Genomic DNA, 15,424 nt, shown 5'->3' with positions numbered 1-15,424 from the left:
CCCCCCCCGAGCCCCGAGCCCCGAGCCGGGCTCGCTCTTTTCTCCATAAAAGGTGAAGGGCGGCGGCGGCGGCGGCCTCGCGGGGGGGGGGAGGAGTGGGGCAGCCACGGGGGGGGGCCCTCACCTGCCCTGGCCCGGCCCGGCCGCCTCCCTCCCCCTCCCGCTGCTGCTGCTGCTGCTGAGTCGCGGCTGCGCCGGCTTCTGGCCCGGGCGGCGGAGGGCGCTGCTCCCTCCGGGGCTTTGAACTTCCCGCCGCGTTCACACAACCCGTGTCCAGCCAGAGGCCGCCACGGAGGAGCCGCCGCTCCGGGAGGGGCCGCCATGGGCACTGCCGGCAGCGGGGAGACGGGCTGCCCGCTTGGGCCCCCAGCCAGCCTCCCCCCACCTCTGGCTGCCTTGGTGGGCGACAAGACCTGGCGGGGCCCTTTTAGGTTAGGACAAAGACAGCGGTGAGGAGACATGAGGGAGATCCATCACGTCCTGCATGGAGTGGAATTCTTCTCCCTCTCCCATCACACCAGAGCCAGGAGGGGTCACCCCATGGAATGGACTGACAGGAAATCTAGGGCCAGCAAAGGGAAGGACTTTTTCACACAACTTGCACAATCCACTTGTGGAATTCTCTGCCACAAGATGTGGTGACAGGCAACCACCTGGATGGCTTTAAGGAGGGTTTGGCTCACTTCATGGAGGAGAGGTCTCTCAGGGGCTACTAGTCGGAGGGCTACAGGCCACCTCCAGCCTCCGAGGCAGGAGGCCTCTGAGTCCCAGTCACAGCAGCAGGAGGGAGGGCCGGCCCCCTTCAGCTCCTGCCTGTGGCGTCCAGCGGCATCTGGTGGGCCACGGTGGGAAACAGGAGGCTGGCCGAGAGGGGCTTCCTTGGGCCTGACCCAGCAGGGCTGTCCCCATGTTCGGGGCCCAGTGGCCCAGCCAGACCCCCCCCTCCCCGCAGCCAGAGATCCAGGCACGCTCCCCCCCCCCCGGACTCAGGGGCCAACCTTGCAAGTGCGGCTGGAGAATCTCTGCCAGATTCCGGCTCCAGCTCAAGGGCCTCTGCCTGGCGGCCTCCCCACTCCGGGCTACTGCTGAGGAGGAGGAGGAGGAGGGATCCTTCCTTCGGGAGCCCCCCTGAACGAGTTGGGGGGCGCTGCTCCTGCTGGCCCCCACAGGTCCACCTCCTCCCACCACAGGGCAGGGGGTCCTTTGGGGTCAGGCCAGGGCTTGTTCTGCCGGTCAGGCAGCAGCGGCCAAGCGGCTGGCTAGGCAGAAGTCCCACCAGGCTGGCTATCACCTCAGGCGTGGGGGGGGGGAGGAAGGCGAGGGGGGAGGAGAGCGGGACAAAGGTTAGGGGAGGGCAGAAGAGCGGACTCCTCCTCCTCTTGGCGGGGGGGGAGCAGCTGTCATTGAGCAGCTGGGTGGGTTCAAAGGCCCCCCCCCCCGCTCCACCCTTCCTGGGGAGACACCCCAGCCCCCTGGGCCCAGGGAAGCATCCTCCAAGGCCTGTTTGGGGAGCTCCTCCTGGGCAGGCTGGTGGGGGGGGGTCTCCACCCCCCAGAAGGACTCGCCTGGCTTGTGCTTCAGTCCATCCATCCCACAAGCCTGCCCTGCCCAGAGCAGCTTGTGGGGGGGGGGCGGAAGAGAGAGACTTGGGTCCTGGGTGCTCTTGGGGGGCCAGACGGGCCCCCGCCTTGGGGCTCGGAGACAGTCCTGGCTGGTAGCCCAGTTGGTCAGGGCCCCGCCGGGGGGGGGGCTGTGGTGTCTGGACCAAGGGGGCACCTCTGCCTCCAACCCCCCCGCCCCCCTCCATGGCTCTCTGCTGTGGCACCAGCTGCTCTCTCAGGAACATCCTCCTCCTCCTCCTCCACAGCCTCCCTCTCCCCCCCGCCCCCCCCCAGCGACCCCTTGGGGTCAGGCCTCAGGCCAGTTGCCCCGCTGTGCCCACCCCCACCCCCAGCAGGGTCACCTGTCCGGGCTGCCTGGAGGGAGGCAGGATCCCCTGCAGACGGACCGGCAAGGCCCAAGAGAGGCCCCCCCTTCCCCCCCCTTGAATTTCCCAGTGAATTTCCAGACCCAGCCCAGTGAATTTCCCCTCAGCTTTATTGGTTCCCAGAGTCGTTCCCAAGAGCAGGAGGAGGGTGGCCGGCCGGCAGGGAGCCCTCCAGGGCCGTGGGGTGAGGAGGCCGCCAAGGCCGAAGCCGAAGCCGAAGGGCAGACCCAGAAGCCGCCTCACCGAGCGAGCGAGCGGCCCCCATGGACCCCTCTCCGCGCGCCAGGCGGCTGGGCCTGGCCGGGCCCCTCCAGCCAGGGGGAAGAGGGCAGTTGCCCTCGGCCAGAGCTGCGGATGCAGCCGGAAGTCCACCCGGCCCTCCTGGCTCCCCCAACGCCAGGTCTAGGGCTGCCCTCCCAGCCGCCCTGCCTGGGAGCAGTGGGGCAGCTCCTTCCACTCCCAGGACGCCTTGGCTTGAGGGCCCCCCCCCCTCCGTGCTTCCGCCTTTGCCTGCAGGCCGGGGAGCGCCAGCGTCCAGCAGAGATGCAGGGCCAAGGGGCTGCCCCCTCCCGCCACCCCAGGAGAGCGCGATTCACGGCGGGAGAGACACCCCCCAACTCTGTGGGGGGCCAGAGACAGGAGTGCCCCCCAGAGCAGCCCCTTCTGCGCTCCTCGTGAATCCCTCCCCACCAAGTGGCGGCTGCTGCTGCTGCCATGGCCGGGGGGGGGGCGGCCGGAAGGGCCCCTCCTCCCTCTTGGCAGCCTCTCTCTGGGTCAGACCCAGAGGCCGTGGGGCCCACTGCTGCTCCCAGGACAGAGTCTGGGGCTCAAGGCAGAGCGACCGAGGCCTGGACCCATCCGAGCAGCCCCTGCTGCCCTCACGGACAGTCTCTGGAGGAAACCGGCGCCTTCCACGGCTCCTCTCCGCCGCTTCCGGATGCTGCTGTCGGCTGGGATTTGGAGGGACGATCTTCACGCGGACTTGGGTGTTGCCGGGGGACAGAAGCCGGGTCAGGTGATCTTGGGGAGTAATCCTAAAGTGCCCCCCAGAACCCCAGAAATATGGCCATTAGGTGAATGAAGTCCATCCCATTCAATGGCACTCGAGTCACAATCTTCGTGCAATGGCCACCTCAGACATCTGGAACTCACTGCCACATGACTTTGCAATGGCCAGTAGTGCATCGATGACCTTTAGAAAGGGGGAGCCAAATTCACCGAGAAGAGGCCTATCGGGGCTATAAAGCCAGGAGTGGGGCCTCCAAGCCCACTGAAGGCAACGCCAGACCCACAGTCAAAGGCGTTGGCCACCACCGGCCACTGCCCTCCGCTTGTGGGCCTCCCATGGGCATCTGGCGGAGGAGATGGAGGCAGAGCGGAGGCCTTCGGGGCCCTCCTTCCCCAGAAGTCCTCCATGGCCACCCCTCCCTCGCCCGCCCCCTGCTGCTTACCTGCTTCCTGCAGATCTCCAGCATGACTCGCACCCGCGCCAGGCACCAGACCTCCCCCACCAGCGAGACGAAGACGTTCACGATGTCCACCCAGCGCCCCACGGTCATCAGCAGGATCAGGAGCCCCCCCATCCTCACGAAGACCGTCTGGTAAGCCATCTGCTGCGTGGGGTTCTGCCGCTGCTCTTCTGCTGCCCCCAAGCAGCAGGGAAAAGGCAGAGGAGTTGGAAGAGGAGAGATTCCCATTGGCTCATGACGGAGCAATGCAGCGGGGGGGGGTCAGCGGGGGGGGGCCATTAGCAGCCAGGCAGAGCTGCCAGTATCCAGCCCCCCCCACTTCCTTTTGACAAGCAGCCCCACGAGCAAAGCCTCCCGCGGCCTGCAGGGAACCGGAGGCGGCTAATTCAGGGGCAGCTGGGAATCCGCCTTGTCGTGAATGCGGCCGAGGACCTTTGCTGAATACGGCCGGGGGGTGGGGTGGGGGGGCCACGGGGCACGCTGCAGCTCAGCAGCACCCAAGCCACCACATCCCTGCCCCCTCCCAATCCGTGTCGACCGGCGGTTGGTCCCTCCGAGGAAGCGGCCTCCACAGAGTCAGACCCCGGGTCCCCCCCCCCCGCCTCAGTCTTGTCTGCACTGACCGGCAGCAGCTTCTCCAGGGTCTCGGACCCGCCTGGAGATGCCGCTGCCGGCGCCACCAGGGACGGGACCTGGGACCACCTTCGGCCTGCCACGCAGGGGCTCTGCCAGCCCTGGGCCCAGCCCCAGCCCTCCGTGCAGCCCCCCTTGCCCGCCTGCCTGCCCACTGCTGCTGCCAGAGTGAGGCCACGGAGTGCCCAGCAACCCCCCCGCTGCTCAGGGAGGGGGCGGGGCCAGGACAGGAGCCGTGCCGCTGTGGGGAGTCCCCCGGGGCGGCCTCACCCTGCATGTAGATGACCAGGAGGGTGTAGCAGATGGTCAGCGGGGTCCAGAAGCGGACGGCCTCCGAGGTGGTGAGGAAGTCCTGGTTGATGAGAGCCACGGCGGCCAGGTCGGCCACCAGGAAGGCGGCCTTGAGGGCGTTGCTGAGCAGGCGGGGGATGCCGTGCCAGGCGGTCAGCAGGGAGAGGCAGACCCCGCAGTAGCGCTCCCGGGAGTGCAGCTCGTACATGGCGAAGAGGTGGCTGGCCAGGCGCTGGGCGCAGCGGGCCAGGAGGGCGGCCAGCCCCACGCTGAGCAGCAGGTTGCAGGTCCGGTGGGGGGCCCCCTCCTGCAGGAAGCTGAGGCTGCAGGACACGCCGCACCCCAGGGAGAACTGGCAGAGCAGGTAGAGCTGGCTGCTGCGGGCCCCCTGGAAAAGGAGCAGAGGGGGGGGCTGCTGGGGGTCCCCTGGAAGAGGAGCAGAGGAGGGGGCTGCTGTGGGCCCCCTGGAAGAGGAGCAGAGGGGGGGGCTGCTGCGGGCACCTGGCCCCTCGGAGGCTCACGGGGGGCGGGGGGGGCTAGCCAGGGAAGGAGCCCCAGGGCTCCGCTTTCTGGGCAGCAGACGGTGTGGTGGGAGGGGCAGCCCCGGGAAAGGCCCCGCTCTGGTCACACACCCCTCTCGAAGGGGTGCCCACCACCCGGACCCTCCCTGGGGGGCTGAAACTCCCCCGGCAAGGCGAGAACAGGCATTCAGAGCACACTATGCAACAGAAGCCCTGTTTGGAAACGAGCCCAGCCCAGCAAGGCCGAGTCACAGCCACGGGTTCCCCGCGTATGCGTGTAACACCAGCACCGCTTCCCATGGCTGGGGCAGGGTGGGGTGGGGCCCCCAGGCACTTCCATGGAGAAGGCGCAAGGCCCCCCCCCCGCAGCCTGGGCACCTGGAACAGTTGCTGCTGCTCTTCCCCTCTGGTTCCCTCCTCCGTCATCCCCCCTTTGCTGAGTGGTCGATTGGAAGCCCCTCCGGGCAGGGACCTGCGGCCCTGAAAGCACCGGTACCTTGTTGAGGGAGAGGAGTGTGGAGACGGCCCGGAGGGTGAACTCCAGCACCACCAGGGCGGCCACGCGGTGCCCCACCACCGTGAAGACCCCGGTCAGCACCCAGAGATGCAGCTGGTCGAGGAGCGGCCGCTGGGTGCGGATGGCCTCCTTCTGCTCCTGCTGGTCGGGGTCACTGCGGAGAGCGGGAAGGGGGTCCCGGGGGGGTGGGGGGGAGGGATCAGGGCCCAGCAGGGACAGCGCCTGGCCTTGCAAGAGGAGGAGGAGACCCCCGGCCCCCTTCCCTCGGAGGAGGAGACCCGCCTGGCCCTTCCCTTCCGGCCCCCTGCAGACCTTCCCGGGATCCGGGTAAGAGACTGAAGAGGGGGGCAGGCCATCAGTGCCAGCAGCAGGGCAGAGGAAGCCCCGGCAAGGAGGCCTCTTCCTGCCAAGCGCCCACGCCCAGCTCGCAAAAAGGGGGTGGCAGCAGCCGCAGCAGCAGCAACTGTAGCCCCCCACCCCGAGACTCCAGCTCCGCCTCCTCCTCCTTCGCAGCAGCCCCTCCTCGCACTCAGGGCTGGCCGCTGGAGAAAGCAAACAGAGAGCCTGGCAGGGGCTTCTCTGGAGGGGGGGGCCGCCCTGCTCCCCCCAGCCCCCTGGCTCCCCCTCCCCACCAGACACTCACTTCAGGCACTGGATGTACAGGTAGATCTTCACCAGGCTGCACAGCACCGAGACGGCGCAAGCCCCCACCAGCCCTGCGAGGGAGGGAGCAGAGATCAGGACGGAGGCGGCTGGGCTGTGGGGGGGGCCGGGGAGGGGGAGGGGGGCAGGCTGCTTACCCTGCAAGAGGGAGTCCAGCAGGCCGGAGCCCCAGGCCAGGCTGGGGGAGCCGGGGAGCCAGGAGCCCAGGTAGGAGAAGAAGCCCCAGAGCATGGTGGGGGGGGCAGGTGTGGCCAGTGCAGCAGCCACCCGCCGGGCTTCTGCTTCCTCCCTCTTCCTTTGAGCTATGGGGAGGGGGGGTTCAAAGGTCCACCGGGGGGGGGGCAGGGCAGCTGTGCCGAGGTCTGCCAGCAGCAGCAGCAGCAGCAGGAGGAGACCTTTGTCCCGCCACCCCCCCCGCCTGCTGCTCTCCGGGCTCCGGGTCAGAGGAGGCGGCCTGCGCAAGGCCCCCTGGGCTGGGGGGGGGGAGGGAGCCGCCTTGGCCAAGCAGAGCAGCCGCCCTCCAGAGCCCTCCAGAGGTGGGAGCTGAGCAGGCGCCTGGGCTGTGGGCGGGCGGCCCTCTCTCCGGCTGCGGCTGCTGCTGGATGGCGGCTCCAGGTGGGTGCCGGCACCGTGAGCTGCCACAGCTGGGCTGCTTCTCCCCATTGAGGAGGGTAGTCCTCAAAGAGACAGCCCCCTGGGCCTGGATTGGGAAGGGAGACTCAGGCTGGGGAGGCAGGGTGGAGCCCACACCCAGCCCAGCCTTAACGTCACCAACTGGACTTTCTCCTAGAAGTATTTAATGTGCAGCCAGCAAGTCTCCTGGCTGAAGGGGGATTTGAACTCGGGTCTCCCCGGTCCTAGTCCAGCACCCGAACCGCTACGCCAGGCTGACCTTTGAATGGGAGACCCCATGTGTGAGCAGCCCTGGAAGAGATTCCCCTTAGCAGGGGATGGAGCCTCTCTGGGAAGAGCATCTAGGAGGTCCCAAGTTCCCTCCCTGGCAGCAGCATCTCCAAGAGAGGGCCGAGAGGGATTCCTACCTTGGAGAAGCCGCTGCCAGTCTGTGCAGGCAATACCCAGCTGGATGGACCAAGGGCCTGACTCAGCCGAGGGCCGCTTGCTCTGCCCCCTTTGCTCCCCCTGCTGGCCGCAAGGTGTTCCGGGCAGCCCACAGGAGGAGACCGGCCCAAGCCCTAAAGAAGAAGGGAGAAGCCCTCGCTGCTGCTGCCGCTGCTGCTGCCGCTGGGGCCGGCGGCTCCCACTCTGGCTGGCCCTCCGGCTGCTGCCCAGCGCCTGGGACTGAGAGGCCGGCAGGGAGGCCCTTGGCGCCAGGGTCCTTCTTCTGCCGCTCTTGTTTGGTCTGGCCACTAGGTGGCAGCAGCAGCGCCCAGAGGCGTTTGTTCCTGGACAGCCCCACACACTGCCCCAAAGAACCCCGAGCAGAAGCCCCTTTGCTGGAGTCAGCGGAGGAGCCCTGCGGAGGAGGCCAGCTGCAGGCCGCCGGAGCTCATCAAGCTATGCCGAAGCGTCCTGTCACACTCAAAAGCTTGCTGGCCTCTTTGCAGCCAGCTCCGGAGGGATGCCCTCTTCCATGCCCGCCCTCCTTTGCTGCGACTGTGCCCACGGAGGAGGAGGGTGCCACTTTGTGCCACGGATGCAGGCAGCTCCGCTCCAGCAAGTGCTCTGTGGGGTGTGTTGCCTGAGAAGGAAGCTGGTCCCGAGAACGCGGGCGCACAGGTGGCGTCTTCAGCGTGTCAGGACACCTGCACGGGAGGCCAGGAAGGGGGTCGGGGCCAGTAGAAGCGGCGCTCCACTGCTTCTGAACATGGAGGCTCCATTCCTCCCCCCACTCCCTTCCCCTCCTTCCAGTATCAGGATCCCCAGCTTTGGGTGGATTGCCGCTCCGATCACCCCCAGCCGCCGTGGCCTCCGAGAGCTGCCGCCCAACACCGTAGGGGTGGACCAGCAACAGCCACTGGAGGGATGCTGTGCTGGGGATGGAGAGGGCCAGTTGCTCTCCCCGCAGGCTCTAGGCAGTGTGGGGCTTCGAGCGTGCTGGGGAACCGGAGGCCCTGCTCGGGAACACAAGGCCAGGCCTGCTCCGGGTCCAGCCCACGGCTCACCTGGCCGGCTCTCTTTCTTCCCACAGGTGTGCCTCAGGCTCTTCTCCCCCTAACTGGCCGTGTGTGGATTTGACCAGCAGGACCTTGGACTGGACGAGCCCAGCAGCAGGACTTGGGTAAGACCTCGGCCCTGACACGGGCTGCTGGAGCCCACGAGCCCACCGGCCAGGCTGAGGGCAGGGTCTAGGCTGGGGTGGGTGTCCAGAGCGCTCTGGGGCGCGAGGGTCCTGCCCACCGTGGCCCACCTCGCCTGCCATCCTGCTCCCCCCCCCACCAATGCGCCAGGCTCTTCTCTGGGGAGTTGGATCACTAGGACCTTGGCAAGCCCAACGGCAGACCTGAAATCAGGAGGAACTGGGCCTGGGCCGGGCCGGGCCGCCACACCGCCCCCCCCCGGCCATGTGCAACGTGGCTCGCTGGCTTGAGACCCCGACAGCAGCTTTAAGATGCCCCCACAACCACCACTGTAGCCCCCCCTCTACTAGCCGCTTATCCTTCGGAAGAGTATTTGGGGCCTCTGTCCATTTAGCCTGCCGACCGGCCACTGTCCCGATGGTCAGCATGGTGGCAACCAGGGCATGTGCCGAGTCCCCTGGCCCGGAGTGCTCACACGCCTGACTTCGCTGAGCAACGCCATCCTTACGACGCCCCTGTAAGGCAGACCAGTGCTAAGCTCCCCGCAAGGGGGTGGGCTGGGGCTCCGGCACTTGCTCAGGGCCACCCGCGAATGCCAGCCGGCCAACACCCCCCCAGCTTAGCTTAGGCGTCCAGTGCCCAGAGCCAACCTCCCTCACCCCCCACTTTGCCCCAGATAACAGAAGGGGGCCCATAATACAACAATGTAGAAAACATCTTTATTTGGCAACAAGGAGCAGCAGCACCGGGCCGGGCTCCGGTGACAGCAGCAGCAGCAGCAGCAGCTGCTGGAGGGAGGCTCTCTGTGCAGGGTCGGTGGCGGGTGGCCGGGGGGGGGGGGCCCTGATGGACTTGGGCCTGTCTGGCCCGGAAAAAGCCGCCCCTGTTGAACTGGGGCCCAGCCCGGCCGGCCAAGCCCCCCAAGAGCAACTGGACCGCCTCAGACCAAAGGTGCTGGGTGAGGGTGAGGGTCCCCCCCCCGTTGGAGATGCCGATGCCTCCGGGAAGGGCGGTCTGAGGCTCCCCCCGCCAGCCGGCCCCTGGGATGGAGCGTGGCCTGCCTCTGAGCCGTGGGCAGCCACCGTGGCCTCCCCTCCTTCCGGGGACGGACTAACCGGCTTCTGGAGCCAGCTCTCTGGAAGGGCCACAAGGACAGCCTGGCCTGAGGCACTCCTGGAGTGGGGCCCCCCTTCTGGACTCTGACCCACGGCTCCACCCACCCACCCCCAGAGCAGAGGGGCTCCCAGCGGTCCCCCTCGCAGGTCTGGGCTGCTCTGCCTCCAGCCTCGGGGGCCCGGGAGCCAGTGTGGGTCTGTCTCAGGACCCAAAGCTCAGGACCCACCAGGAAGCAGTCCGAGAGGCCGGGGAGCCCCCCCATGGCAGCCCCCCCCCGCGACCCTTCACCATCCAGCGGTTGGTTCCCCTGCTCAGCATCCCGCCTGCAAGAAGTCCAGCAAAGCCGCAGGGAGGGGCGGCCTCCACGGGACCCCAGCCTGGCTTTCGAGGCGGGGGTGTTGGGGGTCGGCCATCTGCCCTCGTGGGGTCCCAGCGAGGAGGCAGCGGCCCCCTCCCCGGAGACCTGGCCCAAGGCCGCCGCGGGGGCTCGGCCCCAGTCCAGAGGAGCAGCGGAGGCGCCTGTCTGGTCCCATCAGGGGGGCGGGGGGCGCAGGGCGAGGGACGGGGGGCTCAGGTGCCCTGCTGCAGCTGCCAGGTGAGCTTCCGCAGCTCGTCCCAGAAGAGGAGGCTGAGGATGGTGTGGGGCCCCAAGCGCAGGTAGGCCGGGCCCAGCCCCTTGTAGAGGGCCAGCGGCCCCTCCCTGCCGGAGATCTGCACGAAGCAGTCCAGGAAGCCCCGGTAGTGCTGGCCCTGTGTGGGGAGAGGAGAGGGGGCTAGCGAGGGGGGCCGGGGCGGGGGGGCAGGTGGCCTCTAGGCAGAGAGGGAGCGGCCACATCCTGAGTCAGGCCACTGGTCCCTCTCGCTCAGGACGGCCTACCCAGACTGGCAGCAGCTTCTGCAGGGTGGCAGGCGGCCGGAGTCTCTCTCTCAGCCCCCTACCTTGGAGAGGCTGCTGCTGCCAGGGAGGAGGGGGCTTGGGACCCTCTTCTGCCCTTCCCAGAGTGGCGGCTCCATCATCCCCTCCCGAGGGGGAAGATCTTCTTCCAGTCTCCCTCCCGTCTGCAACCAGGGCGGACCCTGCTTAGCTTAAGGGGACCAGGCATGCTGGCGACCCCCAGGGCAGCTCTCCTCTCCTCCGGTTTGCCCCACTGCTCGCCCTGCCCACTTGTGGGGGGGGAGACGGGGCTGGAGCCTCCTCGGCTGGACCCCTCGTGGCCTGACCCAGCCAGCAGGTCCTTCTTTGGGGCTCAGCACAGGCTTGCCAGGTCCCGAGAAGTATCCCGCCCCCCCCCAGTTGCTGGGTCCCCTCAAGAAGCCCATGTAGGGGGCAGGAAGGCACAGCCCTCCCTGCTGCAGTCTGTCCCCCAGCAGCATCTGGCAACCAGAGGCCGGCTGCTTCGGAACATGGAGGCTCCATTCACAGCTACCGTGCGGAGTAGGCACTGGCAGGCGCTGGGGGGAGGCATGCCTGGGAGCGCCCACAGCGAGGGGGGGGGAGGAGGAGGAGGAGGAGGAGAGCCCCTTACCGCGCCCATCTCATTCACAGGCTGGTTGTAGAGCCGGGTGCTGACCACGTCGAAGGGCGTCATGGCCACGGCCACGGCCACGCTGCTGATCATCCCGCTGGTGAGGGCCACCAACCAGCTGCCTTCCTTGAACCACTGCGGGGGGGGGGGAGGGAGGGGGAGAGCCCCGTCAGTGTTGGCTTGGAGGGCCCCCCCCCACCCTGCTGCCCTAGACAGTGGCTGGATCCTGGGGTGGGGTGGGGTGGGGGGCTCAGCTCCAGCAAGGGGGCTTCCGAAGAGCCACGGAGGCAGCGGGCAGAGAACCCAGCCGGCAAGCGTGACGCTGGGGTGGAGACTGGAAGGACACCCCCCCCCCCGGCCGAAGCCCAACCTCTGCACCGGCGGCCACTCCAGGGCTTTCCAGAGCGGTCTATGTGGGCTAGGCGGCTTCCACAGGTGTGGCTTCCGGGCTCAGGCAGTTGGGGGGCCCAGAGATCAAAGCAGCAGCAGCAGCAGCAGCAGCAGCAATCAGCCGAGTGTGCAGGTGAGGAGGCGTTTCCTCTTCAGGGCTCTGTGCTCAGTGGGGCTGAGGGAGGGCTCTGCGCCGTGTGCGTGTGCGTGAAAAGTGGGGAAGCCAACGGGGCCCCCAGAGGGGCGGCCACCTCTCCGGGGGTCCCTGCGGCCCCGTGTCCTTCCGGCGGGGGGGGGGGGCCGAGCCGGCTCACCTTGTGCTTCTGGACCCACTCCTTGGCCGAGGCGAAGGTGGCCAGCTGCGCGGCCGAGCCCACCATGACGCGGGCCACGGCGCCGTTCACTCCCCGCCACAGGCCCAGCAGCCCTTGCGCCTTGTAGATGCTCTCGAAGGCGCCGGAGACGCTCTGGAGGGGAAGCGGAGCGGAGCGGAGCGGAGGGGGGGGGTCACTTTCTGGCGCAGGGGAGGCGATCCTGCAGGCCTGGGCAGGAGCTCCTTCCTCCCCCCTCTCTTGCTGGGGGGCTCCAGCCCAAACTGGGGGGCTCCAGCCCTCTGGTGCTGCAGAGCAAGGAGGGCCCTGCCCCGGGGACAGACAAAGGCCGCCTCTCTCTGGGGGGCCGGGGCACGCCCCCCCCCGCTGCAGAGGGCAGGAACTGGCCCCGCCTCAGGGCCAGCAGCACCCCCAGGCTGGAGCAGGGGCAGGCGGGCCGTGGGGGGCGAGGGGGGGGAGCCGAGCAGCTGGGCCTGTGTGTGTTTTGCCGGCCCAACTTGCTGAGGTGGCTGGAAACGCCGCTCCTGCGAGCCAAGCAAGCAGGGCGGCACAAACAGCCGCGCCGCCCACGGCCCTCCTCCCCAGAAGGCAGAGGCGGGCCAGACCCACACTCACACTCACTCACACACACTCACGCTCTGGCCGGGCTCCTTCCCAGCCCCCCCCCCCGGGGATTGGGCCCAGGGCCTGCCGCCCGCCAAGGGGCCCGTGCTCTCCCCCCAGGCAGACGCTCCCAGCGCTTCGGGAGGCACACAAGCCCTCTCCCCAAAGCACGCCTCCCCCCCCCAGACATGACCCCCACCTGGTGGTTGTGCTGGTGCCCCACGGCAATGGCGGCCACCGTCTGGGCTTGGAGGTGGGTCTTGACCTGCAACAAGGGAGGGAGCAGAAGCAGAGCCTTCACTGGGGGGGGGCGAGGAGGAGGAGGGGGGGCTGAGAGGTCGCCTACTGGACCCCCCCCGGAAGAAGAGGAGCTGCCCTTCGGCTGGGGCACACTTCTGCCCCCCCCACCCCCCCCCCCCCGGGACTCCTGGCCAGACTTTGAGCTGGGAGTGGGCAGCTTCTTGCCCTTGCCCGGCCCTTGGCCTTCCTCCTCCTCCTCCTCCTCCTCCTGGGGTCCAGAGAGCCCCACCCACAGACAGGGGCCAGGAGTCCTCCCTGCTCAGCCTCTGGGGGGGGCATGGCGGGGGGGGGGGGCACAAGGGAAACACAGGCTTGGACCCTGGAGGAGACGCTGCCGCCGAGAGCGCGAGATGGGCACAGAGGGCGGCCAGAGCTCAGCCCCAGCGCCTGCCTGCCTGCCTGCCAGGAGGCTCACTGCACTCCCGGCCCAGAAGTGCCACGCTCCGTGGCCGCTGGGGGCACAGGGCTCAGGTGCCCAGAGGGCCCCCCCCCGGCAAGAGCCCCGGGGCGCGAGTGTGGCCTGGCATCCTCTGGGCAAGACCCAGGTCGGAGAACCCAGCGGCAGCCACAGCAGCGGAGGGCCTTCTCCAGGCCCAGCCAGGGGAGCCAGCGCAGGGAGCGGACCCCCAGCAGGGGGTGGGTCCCACTTCCGGGTGTGTGTGTGTGTGGGGGGGGCGCTCAGGGCCAGAGGCAGCTGCCACCTCCTGTGCCAGACCCGCCTCAGTCCATCTTGCTCAAGACTGCTGGCTCTGGCTGGCAGCAGCGGAGATGCTGCCGCTGGGGGGCGAGGCTGGGCCCTCCTGCAGGCCGAGCGGGGGCTCCGCCCCTGAGCTCCGCCCCCTCCCCCCCAGTCCAGCTGGGCCTCAGAGGGGCTGGCGCAAGAGGCGTGTGCTCGGGAAGGAAGCAAAACAGAAGCACGCCACGGAAAGCGGCACCCGCGGGCCCCAGGAGAGCCGGGCCTCCCCCGCCTCCCCCACTCCGGGCTTGTGGCTCTGGTTAGGGCTGCTTTCCGGCGCTCAGGAGCGTCTCGCGCTTGGCTTCTGCTTCTGCGTTCGCGAGGCGACTCCTTTCATGCGGCACAGAAACCGGGTGCCCACAAGCCAGCCAAGTGCCAGCCATTTCGTGGCCGAAGGGCTTGGAGGGCCGTCTCTGGACTGGCAGGAACTACACAGCCCTCCAAGCCCCCGAGGCGAGGCTGCTGGACCGGCTGCACCCCGGGAGGACTCCGGCCCACCTCTTGGACCCTGGAGGAGGCCTGGGCTGAATGCAGGAGTGGCCACCAAAGGGGTGTGTGGCTGTGGGCAAGCCATCCCTTTCCTGCCTCGGTTCCCCCCTCTGGGAAATGGTGACCCAGACGAAGGGGAGGGCTAGGACATAGCCCTGCTGGGTCAGGCCCCCCAAGGAGGCCCATCCCGTCCAGCCTCCTCTTTCCCACAGTGGTTCTGGGAGGCCTCTTGCCTCTGAGGCGGGAGGTGGCCTGTAGCTCTCTGACTAGTGGCCCTCGAGGGCCCTCTCCTCCTCCTCCTCCTCCTCCTCCCTGAAGTTCTCCAAGGGCTGACAGGTGGCCCGGCAGGGCAGAGACACGCCGCCCGGGCCTCCATCCAGGTCCGCTCCAAGGCCCCGTGGCGGCCCCCAGCTGGCACGGCCAAGCGGTCCCCTTGGCCAGGAGTGCTGGGCTGCCGGGGAGACTCACCAGGTAGGCCGGGCTCCCCACGAAGGCGCCCAGGGCCCCGGCGACGGCTCCGGCCACGATGGTCCCTCCGGGCTGCCGGGTCAAGCCGAGGTCCTCGGCGTGGGAGAAGGCGCAGAAGCGCACGCCGTTCATCAGCCCCTGGTAGAGCAGCCCGGCCGCCAGCCCCTTCTGCAGCCCCCGCAGCCCGTCGGCCCGGCTGACGGCCACCAGGGCCTGCAGCACCCCCCGGTAGTGGCGGGGATAGGTGCCCCGCGCCAGGAGCTCCCCTTGCAGCTGCAGCCGGGTCTTCACCACCTCCAGAGGGTTGGTGAACACGCAGGCCATGCAGCAGGCGGCCGCCCCCAAGACAAAGTCCACGGGCGGCGAGACAGAGATGGTGGCGGCTGTGGGGCCGGGGGGCGAGGGGGCCATGGCGAGGGCCAGCCGGGAGGCCGAGGGGGCTGGGAGAAAGACCTCCTCCTCCTCCTCCTCCTCCTCCAGGCGGAAGCCAGGTCAGCTGGCCAGCTGCCCCACGGCAAGGCCACGCGAACTCATGCCTGCCCCGGGCGGCTGCCCCCTCTGCCTCCGGGGCTCTGCGTTGCCAGCCTCGGCTCCCTCTCTGGAGCCCCTCCCAGCCTGGGCCGGCCTTTTATTGCCTGCAGTGCCAGCGAGCGAAGGGGCCGGGCCTGGGCGGGAACCCGGCTGGATGTAGGGGAAAGTTCACGGGGCTGGCAGGCTGGCAAGAGGGACACACACACCATCCGAGGGAGGGGAGGGCCGGCCCTCCCTGCTGCTGCTGCTGCTGTTTACTCGGGGATCGGCTTACTCTTGAACTCGCAGCCACCCACGACACAAAGTGCGGCCGGGGGGGGGGGAGGAGCCGCTCTTCTCTGGACCAGGCAAGGAGCTTTGGCTTGGCCTGGCTTGGCCGAGGGGGGCCCTGTGGCTGTCCCCCCCCCTCCAAAGCCGCCTCACCTGACGGCTTGCTTGCACCCTCCACACGTGGGGGAGACGGATGCCTGCCTGGCCCCACCCGATGGTGCCAAGGGTGTCGGGGCAGAGAGGCCGATGCTGGCAGCCCAGCTCTGGGGCATTCCTGGCCAAGGGTGCCCCCGAAGCCCGGCCTGGAGAGGCCAAGAGGCAGCC

The 15,424-nt window shown here is 68.9% G+C and overlaps 2 protein-coding genes across 2 annotated transcripts; both read right to left on the bottom strand.

Moving 5' to 3' along the window:
- Positions 1-2,079: 2,079 nt before the first annotated feature.
- On the bottom strand, positions 2,080-6,673 carry TMEM82 (transmembrane protein 82). Its single transcript, XM_053281448.1, has 6 exons — positions 6,219-6,673; positions 6,062-6,134; positions 5,398-5,572; positions 4,360-4,768; positions 3,439-3,626; positions 2,080-3,021 (listed from the first exon to the last, which is right to left on the bottom strand). The coding sequence occupies exons 1-6, from the start codon at positions 6,310-6,312 to the stop codon at positions 2,866-2,868; spliced, it is 1,095 nt and encodes a 364-aa protein (XP_053137423.1). The 5' UTR covers positions 6,313-6,673; the 3' UTR covers positions 2,080-2,865.
- A 2,371-nt stretch (positions 6,674-9,044) lies between these two features.
- SLC25A34 (solute carrier family 25 member 34) lies at positions 9,045-15,024 on the bottom strand. Its single transcript, XM_053281449.1, has 5 exons — positions 14,300-15,024; positions 12,506-12,571; positions 11,686-11,838; positions 10,982-11,116; positions 9,045-10,205 (listed from the first exon to the last, which is right to left on the bottom strand). Exons 1-5 carry the CDS (start codon positions 14,708-14,710, stop codon positions 10,026-10,028), a joined length of 945 nt encoding a protein of 314 aa, XP_053137424.1. The 5' UTR covers positions 14,711-15,024; the 3' UTR covers positions 9,045-10,025.
- Positions 15,025-15,424: the final 400 nt, after the last annotated feature.

This window comes from Hemicordylus capensis, chromosome 16, assembly GCF_027244095.1.
Source record: "Hemicordylus capensis ecotype Gifberg chromosome 16, rHemCap1.1.pri, whole genome shotgun sequence".
Lineage (NCBI taxonomy): Eukaryota > Metazoa > Chordata > Lepidosauria > Squamata > Cordylidae > Hemicordylus > Hemicordylus capensis.
This window is presented reverse-complemented; position numbering and strand designations above follow the sequence as displayed.

What these genes read in the sequence shown, in the direction of transcription:
- TMEM82 (XM_053281448.1), bottom strand. Translation starts at nt 6,312, where the DNA reads ATGCTCTGGGGCTTCTTCTCCTACCTGGGCTCCTGGCTCCCCGGCTCC. An exon ending in GCTGGACTCCCTCTTGCAGG is followed by an intron (nt 6,135 to 6,218) that starts GTAAGCAGCCTG and finishes CCTCCCTCGCAG; the next exon opens with GGCTGGTGGGGGCTTGCGCC. An exon ending in CACTCCTCTCCCTCAACAAG is followed by an intron (nt 4,769 to 5,397) that starts GTACCGGTGCTT and finishes CTCCTTTTCCAG; the next exon opens with GGGGCCCGCAGCAGCCAGCT.
- SLC25A34 (XM_053281449.1), bottom strand. Translation starts at nt 14,710, where the DNA reads ATGGCCCCCTCGCCCCCCGGCCCCACAGCCGCCACCATCTCTGTCTCG. An exon ending in TGGGGAGCCCGGCCTACCTG is followed by an intron (nt 12,572 to 14,299) that starts GTGAGTCTCCCC and finishes CCCTTGTTGCAG; the next exon opens with GTCAAGACCCACCTCCAAGC. An exon ending in AGTGGGTCCAGAAGCACAAG is followed by an intron (nt 11,117 to 11,685) that starts GTGAGCCGGCTC and finishes CCCCCCCCGCAG; the next exon opens with TGGTTCAAGGAAGGCAGCTG.